This window comes from Gambusia affinis, linkage group LG18 (genome assembly GCF_019740435.1).
Source record: "Gambusia affinis linkage group LG18, SWU_Gaff_1.0, whole genome shotgun sequence".
NCBI lineage: Eukaryota > Metazoa > Chordata > Actinopteri > Cyprinodontiformes > Poeciliidae > Gambusia > Gambusia affinis.
The window spans coordinates 4,603,437-4,626,319 of record NC_057885.1 but is presented as its reverse complement, the minus strand read 5'-3'; the positions used below and the strand labels follow the sequence as shown (position 1 = coordinate 4,626,319).

The 22,883-nt window shown below is 42.2% G+C and overlaps 1 protein-coding gene across 4 annotated transcripts in view; it reads right to left on the bottom strand.

Annotated features, from left to right (window-relative positions):
* nrxn2b (neurexin 2b) overlaps nt 1-22,883 on the bottom strand; it is a 746,427-nt gene that overhangs the window by 399,170 nt on the left and 324,374 nt on the right. For 3 of the 4 annotated variants that reach the window (XM_044097998.1, XM_044097997.1, XM_044098000.1), the window contains one exon: nt 20,421-20,447. The exons of the other annotated variant lie outside the window; for it this stretch is intronic. In XM_044097998.1, coding sequence (XP_043953933.1) covers nt 20,421-20,447 — 27 coding nt within the window. The remainder of the gene's footprint in view (nt 1-20,420; nt 20,448-22,883) is intronic. 4 annotated transcript variants of the gene reach the window in all.

Here is a 22,883-nt window from a genome sequence, read left to right as displayed (position 1 = left end):
AGTAACAGCTTTGAAGGTGTGTTTTTTTTCCATGGTGGTATTCAGGGAAAAGCATGAATGAAAATGCTTTCCCCTCTGATCTGTTTGGAAAGAGGTTTAAATTCCAAACCTCATTCCAAGGCCACATTTTATTTTGAAGCCCAAACTTAAAATAGATTTGAACTTTGTTCAGCAACAAACTAAATTTTCACGCAATAATTTAATCATGCAGGTTTTACAATGAAGGCCAGGAAAGCCATTATTTCTCTTCAGGAATCCATCTATTACAACCCTGAAGACAATTTTTTTGTGCCCTGAACCAATCAAAATCAGTTATGAATAGGCATTTGCCCAGCTTGAGTCCCCTATCTGATTAAAAGCAGCCACTGACATTTAGGACGCTGCAGTTTTTGAGGTTGTCCTGACAAGGACATTGTTTGACCCACAAAGTGTTTCTCTAGGTCTGCCTGATGTTCTGCTCCAACACAGGGACAGATAGACTATAATGTGATCTTAAAGCACCTACAGACATCACCTGAAACATTAAGAGCTGTATTATCAATTTAGAGCTATATTCCTTCTGGGACTTTGCTGTGTTGCGCGGTTAGCGTTAGCATGTGTACTCTGTTTTGATAAGGTGGTCTAGTTCGTTTTGGTACCAGTTTATTGTCTGAGGACAAAATCTTTGATCTACTGCTTTTTAACTTAGAGCTCTAATAAAGCTCAATGTCAAATGTTTCGGCTGCTCTCAATACACTCAACTAGGACAGCTGGGTTTATCTTAGCACAACCCAGGCGACAACACAAAAAGACCTGGAGCCACAGCAGCCTCTCTTTCACAAGCAGCATCAGTGTAAAACGGCAAAATCCATTCAGACTGTAATCATGCTTTCTCTTCTAAAATGTTTGCTTTGCACAAGCCACAGTTCATTTCCTCTGATACTCCCCTTTGTGTGAGTAAGAGTGAAAGCTCAGATATACTCTGGTGATGAACAAATAAGCAAATTCTGGTCTGTGGGAAAATGTGGGTTTCTGTTCGCATGCAAGTGAGCCCTGGTGTAGTTTTGAGTACAGTGGGAAAGCAAAATGGGCCATCCGGCAAAGTGTCTACAGAACAAGATGGTGAAAAGCTTGCTACCTGTACTGCTGCTCACTTTAGGCAGTTTTTGTCTGACGTTACCCAAATGAGTAAGTGTGTAATATTGTCCAGTTTGGTTGGACCAAACCAAAAGAAAATGTGACATTTTTTGACATTCCCCATCCACTCAAACATAAAACAAAATCCCAAAAGCACCAAATATACCTGGAAATACCGTTTTACTAATTGTGCACAATAAAAAGAGCTGGGATTTTTTTTTTTTTTTTTTTTTTTTTTGGCCACACAAATTTGCCTCGAGGCCTGCTTGGGGGACAGCAGACAAAATCACAGGCAGTACAACACCAACAACAATGGGAGCTATGATTAATCAAGGGCTTTGAAAAGGTTATTTACTGAATGAGGACTGGTTGTAAAATAATGGTTAAATTCCCTAGATAAGGTCTAGATAAGGACCCCAAAGCATCACATGAGATCATATCAACATTTTCGTTACCAAATCCAGACAAAACTGTGCATGAGAGCTACTCTGCAAATTAGTGGGCAAAGACTCACCCACTAATTCGCCATCCTACCTGAATTTCTTTGAAGAGAACAATTCAGAAAACATTTGGAATCCACACTTTGCTAAGCACCAGGTGCATAGCCCCTTTTCTTTCCCTTCATGTCCGTCTCTGTACGAGTTCCCCTCTGTGCCAGCTTGGTCTAGAGCAGATGGGACGGTTCAGCATGGCATCACACCAGTCGACACAGTGGCATGTCAAACAGGCATTCGCAGGGCCGGCCAATGCCAAGACCAACCATGCTGTACTGCCATATGGGAATAATGTGTGCCGAGATCACACTGGATAGGCTGACAGAGCGGGTAACATGGCCTGCTTTTCCTGCAAATCAGAACAAATAGACAGGAATGCCAAGGGTATTTACGCGCAAGTCCCAAAGTACACACTGCCACACACGGCAATTGCTATTTACCGGAGTGCGGTCAATGCTGTAGAGTTGCACAATCCAAGCATCGTTGCACACACTCAAATAGAAAAACATCGATGCACAAACACACAGACGTGTGAACAATCTTTTTCCCCCAGACAGCCACTATGAACCAACAGACACACACGAGCTACCTTACCCATCCCACGGCTATAAAAGGCACAGACGCATGATCCCTATGCAGTCAGCAGGGCTGGCACTTGCTTTCTTTCACACACTCAGTCACGCCGACACACATGCACACCCACCCGTCTGTCCTCTGCAGACGGTGATGATGGCCTGTGTTTGGGAGGTTAATAGCTGTTTGCTCCTCACAACCTTCACACTTGATTACTCAAGTCGGCTGCTGTCTGGACGGAGGGGGTGAGGCTCCGGCAAAACAAAGGCCGGCTCGTCACTGCTAACACACGTAGCGCTTATTAGAAGACTAAGGCATGATTGAGAGCGTCGTTTGAAGAATAATTAGGGGCACTGTATCCCTAAAGAAATGTAAATAGGGATTTAGAAATGTCAGTCAGAGTAGGAGCAACCTCCAAGATTCCTTTGTTACGTTTTCAAAAGAGGCTGCAGCAAGGGAAATGATTCATTACTGCAAGAAGAAAAAAAGAAAAGACTACAAACGTACATCTAAGAGGACAGAAAGACAGCATGTCTTTTTAGAAAGAAATATATAAATGCAGGCCACGAGCTTGGCAATCACGTTTTAAATAATTCAGAAGGGCTTTGAACTACACATGAGCATCTAACTTTCATTTCAGGGAGGTAATGCTCTAATCCAAATATAATTTAGGGGAATGACTATAAAGTGTGAGAAATTGTGCATGCCCCCATAGTAATGGAGTTTGTAGAGCAGGTGCAAGAACTTCAAACACTACCTCACAGGGCCTAGCCAGTGGTCGCTTCGCAGTTGAGACAAAACTCCCAGCATTCGTAAAGGTTTTCTGAAGATCTAATGTGGAGGCATAAGGTTCTGTATTTGAACTGTCAAAAACAGTTCTTTGACGAACAAGACGATGCACGACACAAAAATGCGTCATCTTGTACGACATGGAGGCGCAATGGACCAGGCCCTGGCTGGACTATTTCACGCAAAGCTCTGTGCAAAATGTGTGATTGGCCAGAGGTTTGTGGACGGATTTTACGCAGAAATGCACTCTGACAGCAAAGTTGATATTTCAACTAGTCCGCTTCCACCGTTTGGCTTTTGTATCCGCAAGCAACATGACTAGTTTTGAGGAGTGTTTATCAGACACGATTCATTACAAAATATTTACAAAGACAGTGTTTGTCTTCGCAATAGAGGACGCTATCTGAAAAAATGTGCACCACTCTCTCTGTGACTGATTACTTTACCTACGAGCTTTTTAGGGCGTGATGCATAGTACAGTGGAAGGGTCCTTTAAGATTGAAGACGGTGAAAATCCGCTCCCGGGAAATGCATCCAGCTAGTTTCTTCACACAGGAAACGACTTGAAGCAGTCATTACTAAAAAGGAACTTTAACCAAAATTAAATAAATATTTCATTTCCTCCTCCTTTACTGGACATAACGTAATCTATAGTTATTTGAAATGATTTATTTGTATGTCTGGAGTACTTGGGTTGTTACTGATGTTTAGTGTAGATTTGGTTTTAATGACCCCATTAAAAACATGTTAACTAAGAAAAAGTTGTTGATTACTCACCGTATTGAATACCTCAAGCATTCTTCCATTCTTCCAACAGCCAGTCAGGCATGTAATTCATCCTGTTCTTTTATCTGTTTCTTTTTGTTTTCAGAATTTGCCAAAAATATATCAAATTTCACAACAGAGAATGTTTTCTGATAAATGGCCTGATGTGGTTGCTGAGTTTGTTAGTAATGAAATGGATCCTTGCAGAATCCTTGGTTTACAACGCAAAGCAGAGAGGAAGCTGAGGGATGTGATTGCTCAGTGCTAGAGCCAAACAGGTGTCCTTGTTAAGCAAAAATGATAAACACGCCTTTAGAATTTAAGTGGCTTTCTTTATTGTGCTCAGCTTTAATTAGGACATTTATTCTTGATGCATTTGATGCACAACTGTGGCAACAAGGTGTTTCTTTTATGTTTTTTCCCCTTTATGTTTTTCTTTTTTGGTTTTTACGAGGAGCAGCTGATAAGCATTTCAAAAGCTCAAATGATACTTGAACTACAACCCGAAATCCCAGAGGAACTTAAAAGGGGGTTTTACGGCTGCAGATCCGGATCCAAAGAAGAGAGAAATAAGGAAATTTGATCAGATGGAGATTTAAAGAGCGATAAAAGCAAATGAGGTGGGTTAGCAGGGCTTGACACCAACTGATGGTCTCATCCAGGACATTTTTATCCTAAAATATCAGATCTGGATATCGAGCTTTTAGCATGTCAAGTGTCATCAGTCAGAGACATCTACGGATTCACTGCAAGACTGACTGCTACAGGAGATCCCCATCCACTATATTTAATTCTCCTTTCAGATGAATAAAGTATTGTCAGGTTAAAATCAATACTTGCATTTGAATAGAGGAGTGCACCACTAAAACCACATCTTTAGCAAATATGTGCCATTAAATAAAGAAGTTCTCAAAAACCAGACCGAGTAGAGGTGGAAATACGGGTCACTGTTCCTGTCTTTTCACTCACTGTCAGTTCAGTGTCTTGAACACTATAATCAGTTAAATAGCTTATTGGCTCCTTGGCCTAAACATCAAGTGATTTCATTAAAAATATTTACAGTGTAATCAGAACTCCACATACAGTGAAAGTTGAGGTAGTTTCAATAGCGCATGATTTTGTGCATTGCCGTGTTATAAATGGAGTATAGGGGAAAGTATATATAAAAAAAAAAAAGTCAATTTACCAATTTACAACTTTAAAAGGCAGGCTTTGGTAATGCAACACACAGACACAGCAAAAAGTCTTCCTAATAAGCTTCAAACCTCAGGTGATTCTTCTGAGTGAGGCTGTAATTTCTTTTACAGAGGTAGAAATATGCAAACAAAGTCTTACTCCGAGACCTGGGAGACGGCCATTTCATGATTCATGACCAGTAACCATGCTAACCGCCTCACAGACTGACAGAGCCAATGGTGTACTATTAGAAAATGAAACGCGTTTATTTGGAGGGTGTGTCTTTTTGCCTGAACTTCACAAACCAATACTTAAAGCTAACCAAAGAAACAAAAACAAACAAACAAAAAAGACAATTACATACTTTGTTAATGCAAAGGTTTTCAAAATATGTTTTCCCAGTCATCCAATTTAATATTTAGGTTAAAACAACAACAAAAAATAATTAAATAAAAAAACATTTGTCTAGAATGTGTGGTTTTGGTATGCTGAGCCAAAAAAAAATCAAGGGGGATAAGAGTCTGGGTCTGGGTTAGTGTCTGTCAGGGGAGTTCAGGTATCTTGGTACCGTGGTATCGTGTTTACAACTAATGATAGGATGGATATATCAATTGATGCCTTGTCTGCTTTAATACATTACTTTGCAGCAACCCAAACACCAGAACTGACTGTCAACAGGTATGAAGGGGAAGGTTAGAAATATAAATCTCTTGAAGTTTTCAGTTTTTGTCCCATTTTCCAATAACAGGGGGTTCTGTTTTGTTGAGCCTTTGTCATGGAGTCATCTGTGAGCCCTGAACTTAACTGGAACTAAACCTTGTTAGATGATGTTTTCTTTCAGCCCGAAGAAGGTCTGATGTAAATAGTTATTTTGTGTTAGATTTTACAGCTACTAGATGCAGTTAGTCAATACGGTGCGCATCACTGCTCACGCAAAACTCACGTGGTCGTCGTCATAGCGCTTTAAGCACGGCCGCAGCACCTCAGAGCAGGGCCGGATGGGCAGGTGTCTGCAGGTAGGTGGCGTCGTGCAGGTTCCCAGGACACGGAGCAGGAGAGCAGCACTATTAACATGTGATGGAGCAAAAGATCCATCTAATCCATCACAATACACAGCAAGTCTTGAATAAATTTTATAAAAACGATTTAGCTCTGCAAAAATGATTTTTTTTTCCTCTCACAGCAATTACACTGAAAGTTTTGGATCTTTTCCATTTCACTTTGTCTTCTTCAAATGTTGTGTTGGCGATGTTAAGAAGCCATGTGTTCCATTCAAACATGCATCTATTTGGCCGAAACCAATAAGAAAAGCATGTGAATGGCTAAAGCTGGTATGCTAATCAGCCACTCAAATGCCCACCAGTCAGAATTACTCTGTAAAACAAATAAAAGAAAGAGTTTACTGTTTTAAAACTTCCAAAACTGCCATTTAAAACATGGACTGGTCTCTTCATGACATGACTAGTATTTTTTTAAATTAAAAATATATACATACAATTTCTCAGAAATTTAGAGGGTTTTTTTCCCTCCATTTCTGCTCTGGCAACTTGGTACGTCACATCTGTTCAGATGACGGCATTTAGCTGTAAAATTAATGAAAACCCTACAAACATCACTTTATCCAACTATCTTTTACTTTTAAAAACATTGCTGTTCCTCTTTCACCTATTCAAAGAGAAGAGACAAGAAGTTTCTTGTCTCTCATTTCTTTCTTTGTTTCTTTCTTTACCGTAGGTGTTTCACCCCAGAGAGCCTACAGTGTAGGCTGGAGGTGATGGGAAGGATTTGTCAGTCAGTTGAGGGTGTCGGTGCTTGCTGAGAACAACCGAACAGCCACTCGCCCTCCACATGAAACATCTCATGTATGGGACTGCATAGCAAATAAGGATAGGGATAGCGGGTGGCTAAATGCGCCCGTGTTTAAGAGTGTGCGAAACCATGCGGGGTTCCGTGTGCTTATGATAAGGGAGAGAGGGAAGAAAAATAAGAAGCAGTGAGGGAAGAGGCAAGCAGACTATGGCCCCCGGCCATGATTATCTACGCCTGCCGCTCTGACCCCCTGTGCCAATTACAGAGATAAGGCAGTTTGTTGTTGTGTGTTCTCGAGTGTGCCTATGTCTCCTGTGCTAAAGGAAAATGTATATTTGATGCCTGCTTGCACACACATTTGTATTCTGGTAGCTATCAGGGGCCTCGCAATCTTTCTTTTCCAGTGTACTTGCTGGGCTGTGTGGGAGGGGGTTGGCTGTGGTGCTCTGACATGACAAGATAAATGCAGTCGATAGCCTCTCGAATTGCAGATGTCCACCGCGGGAAAACACATTCCAGTCGTGGACTGACTGAGAGGACTGCTGATTGTTTTGAAGAAACAGGAAAGGAATTTTTGCAGGTGGTTCAACAGGCAGACAACGCCCTTTGTCCCTTTCCGCAGTCTCCTTATCCATTTCTTTCATCCACCATCCCCATTTTTTTTTTCTCTCAACTCTGCTTCAATCTCTAGAGAAGGATATTGAAGGGGATGCTGATTCATGACTTAAACAGCATTTTACAGCCTGTTGTGGCATAAGGGTGTAATCCCATGGGACAGTCATCAGTCCTGTAAGGCAGCATGAGTGTCGACAGTTCCAGGCTGCTGCCGGTTCTCTCATTAGAGTTCCTGTAATGAGTCGGCATCTGAACTGTCGCCAGTGCCACTAAAAGACCGAAAAGAGGCAGACTGATTACGGTCTGAAGCGATGCTTCTAAAGACGGGTGCATACACCAAATCCCCTGCGCTCTCTGCAGTTGAAATGAAGAGCTGATCATGGTCCACTCTGCATGTTTGCAATATTCTGAGAAGAAATAATTCTGCTGTTAGGTATGAGAAGCAAAACTGGGACAAAAACTGTTATAGTTCTATTAACTTGATTGGATCTTGATCAATTATTTTAAGGTGAGTTTGAGCTGAATGTGTACCGACATAGGGGGGGGGACTGTTGGGTTGATTGTCTGAACACATTACAGTGGAGGGGGCAAAGGAAAGATAACTGGGCCCTCCAACCGTCAAGTTATAATGAAGAATATTAATGTTTTGAAAATAAGCTGGTTTGTGAGAAAAACTAGAGGAAACATTTAACCTGTTTAGGCCGAATGTGTTGGCAACAGTACAGCCAAATTTGCAGTACCATAATTACATGACAACTTGGCGCTATCTGAAAAATTTTAACAGTTTCTGAGCGGGGAGACATTGCGTTTTCCAGCCAATATCGGGTTATTATGGTAATTTTACTCCCACCATAGCAGGAAGTGAGGGGCACTCACTTCCTGTTATAAATCGCAAAAAAACAACAACAACAAAAAAACAACCCTGCTAGATATTGAAAGTTTCCATTGTTATGGATAAATGGGCAAATATATTTACTCACAGGACATTGCCAGGATTATTTTAGCTGTACGAAGTTCTTTAAGAGATTTTAAGCGTAGTACATAGTAATGGTTAAATTACATCAAACATTTTCACTACTGTTTTTTTCTAACTAATAGTTATTTGTAAGTCTGACTGCTGTTACACTTGGCTAGTAGTAGAAACGATTGCCCAAAAACAATAGTCAGATTTCAGAAAAAAATAAAAAAATAAAAATTGACCTGCTGTGTTAACATAGCCATAGTGTCAGTGGCCAAACCACTTTTATGATTGTGATAAGGTTCTAAGACATTGTGATGATCACACTAAAAAAAAAATCTAAATATAATTTACTTCAATTCGAGCTGAGTAATTAGCTCCAGTGAACCACAGATCTTCGTAGAGATCTTGCCTTGCTGATGTTTTTCCAAGTAGTGGTGGTTTGCGACCCTGTGAGGAGAACTTAAGTGGAAATTCCTTATTCAATAAAAACTCCAAGACTGAACATATGATTCAATCTCCAAGTCTGGGTGTTTTAAAACCCCAGAGGAAAAGTCAACATTTTGACACTTTGTTTGAAATAGAGATGTGATATTACAACACTGAGTCTTACAAGGTTAAGGAGGAAAACTCAAAAATCTATAAATACACTATGGAGCAGATTGGAGGGTGGGGAGGCAAAAGTATATCTCTTCCAACAATAAGGAAGAAACTGCTGCAAGGTCAATGAATTGATTGTCGGGTTCCAGGGGTTTTGTTTCTTTCTTTTTTATTTTCTTGTGTTGGCCTCACTGGTGGCCACCAGGGAGCGCCGGAGGCTGTGCACTGGGTAGGCGTGCCCATGGTTCTACGCACCGGACTGGCATCACCTCATCATCTCCTGGAGGTTAAAGAAGCTGCCTGCCAGCACTCCGACGCCGGAGTGTTTTACCTGCATGGTAACCCGAGCCCCCCAGAGCTAGGCTTCTGAGTCTGTGATTCTCATTTGAGTAAATCTTCGTTGTCCTCTGTGCTCTTCAGGTTTTTTTGTGTTGGATACCCGAGTCCCGTGTTTCAGTTCTTCCAGCTGATCTCCTAACCCCCAGTGTTCAGCGGGTGGCATCGGACCTTCTCCACCCCCCGTCGAGACGGTGCTTACCTGTCCGCCCTCCTACGCAGCCTCCTCGTTTAGGACCACATTCTGCCTGGAACCACAGACGCTTCCCCGAATCTGATTCCTTCATCTTCCTAAGTAAGAGCCGATCTTTCCTTCACAACTGCAAAAATTCCCACCGCACATGAACTCACCATCTCCTCTTGTCCCGCAGTGACCGCTGTTTTCCAGATTCCATCCCCGAGAACCCCCATCATCACTCTGTTACTTGTTGATTTCGCAATAAATATCTTTAACTGATTTCGTTCTATTTTGGTGTTCTGCATGTGGGCTAGACACGTTAACCCAAACATGACAGAACACTCCGGCCAGCAGGCAAGCCCCGCAGACGCCATTAGAAGAACACTATCGGAACAACATTCACTACTCCAGTCTCATGAGTCAGCACTACGGGAATTAAGCGCTTGTCAAGCTGAGACTAACCAGCGCTTAACTGAGCTAATGAACTTCTTACAGAGACCTGTTCCGCAGGCTACACAGCCTGACCCCGCGCCAGTTCCAGACCCCGTTCCGCCGGTGCGCCCTGCTTATTCCGAGATCCGACCCCCGACGCCCGAAAGGTTCTCTGGGGACATATACAGGTGCAAAGGATTCATTTTACAGTGTTCACTAATTTTCAATCATTCTCCCCAGAGTTTTCCCCACGACGGCGCAAAGATCGCCTATGTCCTGTCGCTGCTGTCAGGGCGAGCGCTAGATTGGGCTGAGGCAAGATTTCCCTCTCCCACCGATTTTGGGTGTACATTTGACGCCTTTTTGAAAGAATTTAAACAAGTATTCAGTCAAGACCAAGATAAGACGTTCAGTTCTAGGGAACTGTGGAAGATCAAACAGGGCCAGCGAACGGTGGCTGACTTTGCCGTCGATTTCAGGGTGAGAGCAGCAGCTTCTAATTGGAACACCGCGGCATTAAAAAGTGTTTATTTTCATGCCCTAAGTGATCAGATCAAAGACGAATTAGCCACATTGGACGAACCCGAAACATTAGAGGAACTGATCAGTTTGACTATACGTCTGGATAACAGAATCAGGTCCCGTAACAAGGAGAGAAATCGGAGAGAGCCACCTGTTAGAAATATAACTCTTGCTACCCCCTCTCCCTCCGTTCAAAGCCCGCCAAGTCCTCCAGATCCGGAACCCATGCAGATTGGACATACGCGCCTCACTCCAGCAGAACGTCATAGGAGAATGACTACCCGCCTGTGTTTGTATTGTGGTTCACCCGATCACTTCATTGCTAGTTGCCCGACACGGTTAAACCCCCGAGTCCACCAGTAGAGGCGAGGGGACTGGTGGACCATTTACAAAGAGAGGATTCACCTCGCTTGTTATTATCGGCAACGTTAATCCACCATAATCAGTCTTTTCCACTTTCCGTTTTCATAGATTCTGGCTGCGAACGGAATCTCATTGACTCCGCTGTAGTGCAGCAGTTGTCTATAGAGACCATCCCGCTTCCCGTTCCCCTCAGTGTCGCGGCTTTTGATTTGCAAAGCCCTCCCTAGGATTACTCATCAGACCAAACCGTTGAAATTAGTCATTTCTGGAAATCATAGTGAGGACATTTCGTTTTTTGTGTTCCCCACAGTAAGTTCCGCCATAATTTTAGGCTTCAGATGGTTGCAAGAGCATAATCCTCACATCAACTGGACCGAAAGACACGTAGATTCATGGTCCACATTTTGTCACCAAATCTGTCTCCGCTCTGCAGTTCCCCCGGGTCCGCCCCCGGCTAAACCACAGGAGGCAGACCCGTCTGATCTCTCCACCATTCCGCCCGAGTACCACGACCTCGCACCAGTTTTTAGTAAGTCTAAGGCACTCTCATTACCACCCCACCGTCCTTATGACTGTGCAATCGATCTGTTTCCCGGAGCGCCACTTCCCTCTAGCCGGCTGTACTCCATTTCACGACCTGAACGTGAGACCCTGGAAGGGTACATCAGAGACTCTTTAGCGGCCGGGATAATCCGCCCTTCCTCATCTCCCTTAGGGGCGGGATTTTTTTTTGTGGGCAAAAAAGACGGATCGCTGCGGCCATGCATAGATTACCGGGGCCTGAATCAAATCACGGTGAAGAATAAATATCCTCTGCCCTTGTTGTCCTCAGCCTTCGAGCCGGTTCACGACGCCATTATTTTCACCAAGTTAGATCTCAGGAACGCCTACCATTTACTCCGGATTCGAGAGGGAGATGAATGGAAAACCGCGTTTAAGACACCTATCGGACACTTTGAATATTTAGTCATGCCGTTCGGCTTGTCTAATGCTCCCGCTTTCTTTCAGGCCCTAATAAATGATGTTCTGAGAGACTTTTTGAATATTTTTGTTTTTGTTTACCTGGACGATATTCTCATTTTTTCTAAATCCCTCGAAGACCACAAACATCACGTTCGTCTAGTGTTACAACGGCTCCTGGAGAACAAACTCTATGTAAAAGCTGACAAGTGCGAGTTTCATAAGACATCCGTCTCTTTCCTGGGATTCATCCTAGAGGGCGGGCAGGTAAGGCCGACGGAGGAGAAAATCAAGGCGGTGTTGACATGGCCCATCCCGGAGACACGCAAACAGCTGCAAAGATTTCTTGGGTTTGCAAATTTTTATCGCCGCTTCATACGCAACTATAGTCAGACAGCTTCACCATTAACCGCCCTCACCTCGACCAAAATTCCGTTCAGGTGGACCCCTGAGGCTGATGCGGCTTTCCGAAAATTAAAGACTTTTTTTTCTAACGCACCCGTGTTAATTCAGCCCGACCCAAAGAGACAGTTTGTAGTAGAAGTGGACGCTTCAGACACTGGTGTAGGAGCTGTACTCTCCCAAGTTTCCGAGGCTGACAATAAGACTCATCCATGCGCATTTTTTTCCCGTAGGTTATCCCCCGCAGAACGCAACTACGATGTGGGCGACCGGGAGCTCCTGGCTATTAAACTAGCCCTGGAGGAGTGGCGGCACTGGTTGGAGGGCGCTGAACATCCCGTGCTGGTCTGGACGGATCATAAAAACCTGTCATATTTACAAGCAGCTAAGAGGCTTAATCCCCGTCAGTCCCGCTGGTCCCTTTTCTTTTCCAGGTTTAATTTGACCATTTCTTACCGTCCCGGCTCACGTAATGTCAAACCTGACGCCCTGTCCCGCCTACATTCTTCCGATGATTCTGAGAAGGTCCCTGCCTCCATACTCCCTCCCTGTTGCACCCTTGCTGCGGTTACGTGGGAGATAGAAGACCTAATAAAACAGGCCCAACAATCTGAACCAACCCCTGACTCCTGTCCGCCACATAAGATCTATGTTCCCTCCACTATCCGAGCCCGTTTCCTTCACTGGATCCACTCATCCAGATTTTCCGGACACCCGGGAATCAGTCGCACTATTGCTCTGATAAACCGTAGGTTTTGGTGGCCGTCCATTCACAATGATGTTAAGGAATATGTCACTGCCTGTGCAATTTGTTCCAGAAATAAACCATCTCACCAGCCCCCTTCAGGCCTCCTGCAGCCATTACACATTCCGAAACGACCCTGGTCCCATGTTGCTGTCGATTTTGTCACTGGTCTCCCTTCGTCTAAAGGGATGACCACCATTTTTACCGTTATTGATCGGTTCTCCAAGGCTTGCCATCTGATTCCACTCAGGAAGCTCCCCTCCGCCTTTCAGACAGCTCAACTCCTTATCAAACATGTTTTCCGTTTACATGGGATCCCACAAGAAATATTGTCAGATCGAGGTCCACAATTCGTCTCTCAAGTCTGGAAAAACTTCTGCTCCGCACTGGGCGCCAAGACGTTATTAACCTCTGGTTTTCATCCACAGACAAACGGCCAAACGGAACGGATGAACCAAGAACTGGAGTCGACTCTCCGCTGTTTCACGTCCACCAACCCTGCAGATTGGATTCAGTTTCTTCCTTGGGTGGAATACGCCCATAATTCACATGTCTCTGCTGCCACCGGGTTATCCCCTTTTGAGGCGTCTTTAGGTTATCAACCCCCATTACTCTCCTCCGACGAACCTGACATAGCTGTTCCTTCTGTGCAACGACACATCCGCCGCTGTCAGAAGACTTGGAGAGCCACTGTCAACGCGCTTAACAATACCACCAGACAATACAAACGTCTAGCTGACCGCAAACGGACTCCCGCGCCCAGCTACACCCTGGGACAAAGGGTTTGGTTATCCTCCCGGGATATTCCCCTTAAATCCATGTCTAAAAAGCTCTCTCCTAGGTTCCTGGGTCCGTTTTGCATTGAACGCATCATCAGCCCATCCGCAGTTCGCCTGCGTCTCCCGGCTTCTCTGCGTGTCCATCCCACGTTCCATGTGTCACAGATTAAGCCTGTCCAGACCAGTACGCTCTGCCCTCCTCCTGAGCCCCCTCCTCCCGCCCGCGTCGTTGATGGCCTGCCCGCTTATTCTGTCCGCCGGATCGTGGACTCCCGTCGGCGAGGTCGTGGGTGGCAGTACCTCGTCGACTGGGAGGGCTACGGTCCGGAGGATCGTTCTTGGGTCCCTCGATCCTTTATCCTTGATCCTTCCCTCATAACTGATTACCTTTCGTCGCTTCCCTCCAGCTCTTCTCGGCCGCCAGGTGGCGACCGTTGAGGGGGGGGTACTGTCGGGTTCCAGGGGTTTTGTTTCTTTCTTTTTTATTTTCTTGTGTTGGCCTCACTGGTGGCCACCAGGGAGCGCCGGAGGCTGTGCACTGGGTAGGCGTGCCCATGGTTCTACGCACCGGACTGGCATCACCTCATCATCTCCTGGAGGTTAAAGAAGCTGCCTGCCAGCACTCCGACGCCGGAGTGTTTTACCTGCATGGTAACCCGAGCCCCCCAGAGCTAGGCTTCTGAGTCTGTGATTCTCATTTGAGTAAATCTTCGTTGTCCTCTGTGCTCTTCAGGTTTTTTTGTGTTGGATACCCGAGTCCCGTGTTTCAGTTCTTCCAGCTGATCTCCTAACCCCCAGTGTTCAGCGGGTGGCATCGGACCTTCTCCACCCCCCGTCGAGACGGTGCTTACCTGTCCGCCCTCCTACGCAGCCTCCTCGTTTAGGACCACATTCTGCCTGGAACCACAGACGCTTCCCCGAATCTGATTCCTTCATCTTCCTAAGTAAGAGCCGATCTTTCCTTCTCAACTGCAAAAATTCCCACCGCACATGAACTCACCATCTCCTCTTGTCCCGCAGTGACTGCTGTTTTTCCAGATTCCATCCCCGAGAACCCCCATCATCACTCTGTTACTTGTTGATTTCGCAATAAATATCTTTAACTGATTTCGTTCTATTTTGGTGTTCTGCATGTGGGCTAGACACGTTAACCCAAACATGACATTGATGCAGTATGCTGAGCATTTTTACATAGATATCTTTTTATCAATTGCCATTGTCAGATCAATATCAGGGACAAAAGAAAAATCTCGGACATCCCCAGTTTATGTGGCTCCATTACACTGTAAAACAATTGAAGGTGGTTTAACTTGAATATGAAGGTTCACCTGCTGCCTTGAAAATCCAAAGAAAGTCCATTAGAAAATTGTTTTGGTTTTAACTCAGAAATTAAAGTTCATCAATTTGATTTGACAAGAGACAAGTGGTCTAAACTTTGTTTTTGTTTTTTAAGTTCTGAAAGCTCATTAATCTTCAATTGTTACTTTACTTCATGCTGCCTGGACCATCTTAAAGCGGCTTCCTTCTCCCGGTAGCAATGGAATGCGGCCATTGAGGCTACCTTGGTAGCTAGGGTATTCGTTCGCCTGGCTGAAGTAGAAAGCTTTTGTTGTTTAGGATTATCACTGGCCATTGTAACATCTCAAGGGTTCAGGAACAGTGCTTCTGTCAGTCTGGTGCTTAATAAAAGTGAATAACTCCTGTTTTAAAGTAATTCAGAGAAAGTTTGCCGGGAGCTCCTTCACCCTGCTTCCTCCTTCTACATCGCCAGACCGGAAGTTCCATTAATCTTCAATTGTGAGTTGTTAAAACTTAGTAGTGTAATATAACAAAATGATGATTTCACATTTTGCAAGAAAACTGTGCTCACCTAGTTGAGCAAGCACAAATTTTGTATTATTTTCACTCACATCATTAAGCAAAAGGAACTACCTTAGTGTAGAAGAATCTTTTTTTTTTTTTATTCAACTTGCACCAACAAAATATCGGATAATACATTTTACTAAGCATCACACTGAATTCTGCTCAGAAACATTTCTTTTGAACAGAGCTTAAACAATGTGAACTATTGCTCTCAGCCAGTACAAACTGACAGTCGCGTCAGAACGAACATTTACCTTAACTACACAGAAGAGGCACGTCAATGTAACACACTTCCATCTCGCTCGCGGTGCAACACAGGATGCGAAAACCGGCAAAGATTGTCAGAACCCCGGCGGAGCCGATCTGTTTCTGACCAAAACCCGTTGGACTTCCACTCCAAAGCCAACAGGTTCCATGTGTTCACTAAAAAGAAGGCAGCTGAACACAGAAGCGTTCATCAACATGAACGAAGTCCCTCTCACGTTTGGCAATTTCGAATTAATGCGACTCATGCTCTGGAGAGTCTTATAGTCTGGAAGATATGATATGTTTGAGTTTTTACCAACTAATAGCACATCTGAATAGGGTCTGAGATGTGATAAGCTTACCCTACAGGACCGTAAGTACTGAAAAAAAGGTGTCTGCAATGACAGAATCAGTGTTGGTGAGGATCAAGTTGGGAGAAAAAAACCAAAAGATCCACTGAATTTCTCAAAAAGAGGCTTTCAAGTCTATTTTTTTAACCTCCTTTATACAAACAACATGTCTGTGAGGTTCCGTCTGTTTTTGAAGAGAGTACTGCAGGCAGATAGGCCAAAGGGTATGACATTAGCAGACGGCGTGCTTGCACCCCCACACACTGTCCATATGTCATGCCAAATCTCATCTCGTCGTGCGCTAAGAGAAGGTGCTGCTGGCGGCTAAAAGGCCACCTTCCAAACAGATATCATCAGCCAGATACCCTGACCCGACTGCAGCTGAGCGCCACGGCGCTGCTCTCTACAACATCATGATACATTAACTGAGGGCGAGATGGGTCGCAATGCACAGAGGCAGGAAGGAAACATGGTTGATGCATCAAAAGCAAAAAATAAATAAAAAATAATAATAATCTCTAAAGTCTCGAGATGCAGGAGGTCAAGAAAGGCTAGAGTTGACATACTATCCATTCATCAGCGGCGACCTTTGCTACGGAGTATTTTACTGCAGATCTGCAATAAAGTGTGGCACATGAAAAGTACACGCTTGTATCGACTGTTTCTAATCTTGGATAAGCCGACGGTTTGATTTGCATACAAAAATATGAAGCTTTAGTTACTGCAAGACTCTGAAATGAATAGAAATCAGAGTGAATTGTGTATATTTTCTGCCCTCTGACTTTTCACCTCATTTATCTTTGCCACAATCAGAAACACAGCCTCACTTCCTTTACTTCCACACACCCTTACACTTTTGGGATATTTCTACAATCTTATTCATGCCACAATTGTATGGCCTGCAACTATAAAGATCCGTGGTGCAACTAATGATTACTGATGAACTGATGATTACTCTAGTAATTGATTGTTCCAGCAATTAATTGATTAATCGGGTTTTAAATATTAACCACTTAAGCTTATTTTATAGAATATGAGAAATTCCTTAAAAAATATAAATAAATAAATACTATGGGGATTTTTTTAACAGGAAAATATATTTATGCCTGAAATTCAGTAGCAGCATTCCTTTGGTGAACGCTTGATCATTTTTAGCAAAGGATGCAACTGCAGCTAAAAAGCCTTTTGACATCAACATGTGAAAAGCTCAACTCTTTCTGCTTGACATACCATCAGTGCAGTGTAGGGTTGATCTGCTGATTATTATTTTTAATTGACTAATTAATAACTGGATAGCTAATAGTTCTTAATGAACTTTTTTCTAAAGAATATTAATTGGATGAAGCTAAAATTATGCCACTTGAATAGTTCTGAGTTGAACGTATTTACAGACAAAGATGGTTTTATTTATGTTAAATACAAAAGGTACATATTTTTATAAAGTTTTGACTTGTTCACTTTTCTGAATATGTTGGAATTGGCCTATTTCAAGTCCATATACTCCAGATAAAGATCAATTGATGATTAAATTAGTTGGCAAATATTTCAATAATCGATTCAGAATGATTAATCCGATTAATTGTTTCAGTCCAAAAACAATTCCTTAAGGTTTTGAAACCTGTAAAGGACGATGATTATTCAAGTGTGCAGAAGATGTCATGGCGATCCTGGACCTGGGTGGGCAAAATTGGCCTGGGGGCCACAAATGTCACTTTGCAACTATGCTGGTGTTAATAGGTTTTAGCATTTTTCTTTCTCGCAAAAGAGAAGTAATAGTTATATTCATTCTAACATAATTGCCGAAACTGACATTAGTTAAGTCATTATTTAAGAAAGGGGGGAAATGATTTTGTCCCAGAGACATTTTTTCTACAAATGTTTGAAAACATTGTTTTTTTATTTACTCTAGTTAATTTTATGCAGTCTTACAATTAGTTTTAAAATATGAAATATTAAAGTATGACAAAAAAATATATATATATCAAAAAATAGAAGAAATCAATTCAGGGCCAAACATTTCCACAGCTCTGTAAATAAAATTTGCCAAGTGCTTGACTGACATCTAGTGGTTAAACTAGGGTACTGAAATCTTTTCAGCTCTTTCTGACTGGGTGCCGTGTGGCGATACAAGGTTCATAAAAAGAGACTTTGTCACAACCTTTCTGTGCCCTGTTTTCTTTTTATTAATATAGAGGTTGCCGCTAATGCAGTAAACTCAAGAGACAACAAATTACAGAAACTTTTGTAGTAAGTAACTATGCAGCCTTTTCCGAGGGCAATTTAATATAAGTACAATAAAAAATGATTTTTAAAAATTTTCCACATCCGGACAATCTTCTGCTGTGTGAGTGTGTGTGACACACTTTCTAATTAAATCCAATTAGAAAGTATGATTGGGTTAACTTGATTATTTCTGTAAACAAGCCACTTTTTTATTTTGCAAAGTGTCTTGATAAGGCATTTGTGAAAGGTAATAGAGACTTAATTCAATAAATACGACAATTAAGACCCATAATACCTGAATGAACTGGATTAACTGGAACTTTCGATACAAGATCAATTAAAATCTGATTTGAAAGATCACTTCAGCTTTACTTAATTTAATCTAAGTAAAACTGAATTGATCTGAAATGATTGGAACCGGGCTCCAAGATAGCAAGCAAAGCTGCCGAATTTCAATGTGTGAAAATTAAAATCCCAAAAAAAGATAAAATGACAGTAGAATTAATACATTTTTTTTAAACAAGGTTTAGCAAAACAAATGACACTAGGTGGTGCTGGAGAAGATTAATAAGGCTCCTTTCTGAAATCTTTATTTATTTTTGTCTTTTTACCGTGTATATTGTGTGGCACAAGCTGGCGCTTCCTGATTTTTAAGCCTACATTTGTTATTTTTGCCTGACAAAACTCCCCCCTCCAAACAGATGCACACCTGACACGCCCTATCTATCTAATATGAACACACTTAGCGTAAAGCGAACAGGTGAGCTGCTCTTCTCTTACAAAAGACAATGGCGGATATCATTGTGCTGTGCTTTTTTTGTACTCACCCTGTTCAGCTTAACACAATTCCTGATAAGGAATGTTAGCATGGGTGACAGAAACGGGCTACTGTTTACAATAAACTGGAAGCTATGGTTACGTAAGTGATTTAATCTATGGATCAAATGCGCTTGTTAATTCAATGAAGTGCCGGGATCACAGCGCCATCTAGCGGCCCGGCATGACAACTACAGCAGACTCAGTGAGTCTTGGCTGTATTGTCTCTTCTAAATGTTGAGCCTTTCCCAATCAACATCCGAAAAATACAGTGTAAAAGTAGCTAATACCAAATACAACCATAAAAGACTAGCATTTGGTATAAAAACAAAACAAATAATAACACTGTATTGATAGTTGATAGTGTAAATTGAAAACTCACTGTAGTAAGAAAACTTTAAAAGAAACAAAATTTAAGTGAAAAACCTCCCAATTAGAAGAGCTCCACTAATTGCAGCCTCCTCAGATGCTCTCAAACACGTCCCGTCAACCTCCCACCCCATACATTTCTCAGTTTCCAAAGAGCTCATTAAAATCAACAAACATACACACACACGCCAACACACAGAGCTGCAAACATGAGGTTTTCTCTATTTTCATCACCATACCTGGGCACCACTTACCTGCAGGCTAGTTGTTCAATTGTCAGGGGCCATGACAGAAATAACAGTTTGCTATCATTGTGTCTGCATGAGGTAGAAAAACATTAGCTCCCTCCGAAAAACAAGCAACACGGCAGGCAACGTCGCGTCTCCGTGGAGACGCAATTAGCTTTCTGGGGGCCAAAAGTACAATTTGTCCCGCACAGAAAACAAGCAGACATGTGGGACCCATATTCAGTGGCCCGAAATGACATAAAGTCAAGCTTGCTTTTTCTTCAACTGATTTGTTTTTCTTCTTCTTATAAATAGAGCTGACAGAAAAATTGAAATATACTCATAATGAGAAAGAGGAAAAGATTATTTGAAGGTGTCGCAAGTGGAATGTTGCAGGGTGAGAAAAGTCTGATGATTATATTTGTTAAAGCTGTGACAGAAAGAGTAAACGTTCAGACATTTTTAAAGAAAATAACAAAATGTAGAAAAGAAAAGATTAAAAAAAAGCATTTTAAAACAAAAGATAGACAGATGGACAAAAGAAGAAGTTAATTAAAATTAAAGACAACAGAAAAACGAAAAGCGAAACACAAGAAACATGAAACGGTCGTAAATTACGATGATACGAGAGCGAAGAGAGCGCTGACGCGCAACTCAGGAGGGTGACACAGAAATGTACACATTTTAGTCAGAAAAATGGATAGAACCACTTACTGAGGCTACAGTCTATCCTGATACAATCTGGCGGGAGAGAGAGCGAAATGGTGAGAGCAGGAAAGAAAATTAGAAACAGAGGAAAGAAAGAGAAAATAAAGAAAGAAGAAAAGAGAAAAAAGAAAAAACAAGACATTTTACATCCTTCAAGGTACATTCTGCAGACAACCAAGCATTGTTCTGAGGCCACCATCCGGGGACAGGCTCTTAGTCAGGATCACCCTCTCGCTAAAATGCCCAACATCCATATTTTATCCCATCCAATGAAAGCACAGGAGAAGGCAAGAGGTTTTACTATGGTTTCTTTGAAATATTTTTCATGTTAGGAGAATGCTACTAAATATCTGCTACAAAGTGAGATTAAAGAGAGGATTCTGCAGTGCGATATTTTAAACCTCACTTTGAAATCACAGCACTTTTAAAAGAACACATAACTGAAACCGCTAAAAGAAAATGTTTTCTTCAACTTTTATGGATTGTGGAGCGTTTCGCCTTTTTAAACCTTAACTTCAGCCCTGTTTCCTGTTTCTTATAGCTCCGCTTGCCTTCTGCAGCACTTTGATTTATGAGAAAAACCCCAGCAGTGTAAAAGACAGAAAGGGTGATCTGCACAGCCCAGCCACCGCATGCCTGCTGCACACACACGCACAAAAACATGGAAAAACTGCTGTAATTCATCATTTTACTCTTGCTTTATCAAGCAAATGATTCTGGTTTTTTAGTTTAAACTGACCCACAAAAAATCCCTTCAGCTGAAAGCTACAAAGTAAAGGGAATTAAAAACCACTTAAGTGTCAATTTGTGACACCCTTCGGATTCGCCTTTCAGTTTAGCTTAAGTTTCTTGTCCTGAAACATGAAGCACGTGTGCAAATGGCATTGTGGCTCGGTTGTGGTCTAGAGCTGTCAACCGCTACAGAATAGTGGACACAAACAGCCAGAGACCAGCGTCACCGCGGAGACGTGTGGCAGGAATGCAGCGCAGCTTCGTTGTAAGTTCGTTGTCCCGGGTTCCGTCTGGACAAGCCAGGACTTGGGTGTTTATGAAAACTTTCAACATTTTAAAATACAGTTAATTTCTCTGCACTTAAAAAAACAAAAAGTTAACCAATCTACTGAGTTGCTATTAAGAAAATGACCGTCTGCTACAGTTTCAGTCCATTTATAACCGTTGTGACTGATCCTTTACTTTCCGATCAGATGAATTTCCACCTGATTTGTTGGAGGCATTTAACTATTGGAAAAAAATACATTTTCAGTGAAATTTTGTTGATTTCTTGCTTTTCTGTTTTTTATAAATTTGCACACAAAAAAAAAAAGAAATACTTGTTTTTTTCCAAATTAACTGCGTTTCCATTACAAATTTGTGCAGAACTTTGTCAGTAGTGCTGCTAGTGTCAAAAACACACAATTTGGTAATTGTGGTGCTTTCATTAAAATAGAATCACAATTAAAAATCACACATGAATAAATTTGTTCACACAATAAGCCATTCAATGATCCTCCAACTACTTCCTGTCGTCTTCTTCTCCGTGGTTTGTGCCAGTGGCGGCCTCCGGTTGTCGATCATCTGACTCGTGTGATGCGAAAAAAGTGTTTCTGTTGCAGTTTTCTAAAATAAACCAATTTCGATACGGCCAAAAAAAAAAACCCCCCAACCAAACATTTTACTACCATTGAGCAAATGTATTTTCTAAATGTCAAATTGCGCAATTAAACGCTCAGTGGAAACGCCGCTAATTTGTGAGGAAAAGAGAACAATTTGAAACAATTTGGAATAATGTTGAAACATAAAATCTGGGAAAAAATTGAAGAGCAGCGAATAGTTTCTGGGTTGTGTCTAACAGAGTCAGTAGTAAAATGAAGCCTGGCTCTTTCACGGCCTGGCCGGACTCGGTAGGTCGCAGTGTGGCTGCAGCTGCTCCAGCTGCTCCAGCTGTGAGCTGGTCTCTCTGGCTGTTTGATCCGAGGGCCGCAGACATACAGGCCATTGAAGGGATGAAAAGTTCCATCGTCTGAGCTCTGGCCAGATGGGATGTTTATGAGTGAAGAAGAGACAGCGAGAGAGAGAGAGAAGGTGGAGGAAGCGGAACTGAAAATGGCAAAGTTTAGAAAGAGTGAGAGTTTAAAATTTTTTTATTTTTTTTTTACTGCCTTCTCATTGGATGACTTTAACGTTACCACCTGACGCTCCTCTGTCATGCTCGTCAACTACTGACTCAGAGAATAAAAAGGTAGCAGGTCAGGTCCGAATATGTAAATATTCACTCTAATGAAACAATATGGAGCTAAATGAGTCTAAAAAAGATTCACAAAGCGTACAACAAGATTTGTAAGTGGATGACATAATTAACAAATGTGTGTGACACAACGTCAACCTTCACATATGTGTAGAGATGAACCGATCAGATATTAATATCAGTATCTGTTCCGATATTAAAAAACAATTCTAGATGGGGTATCG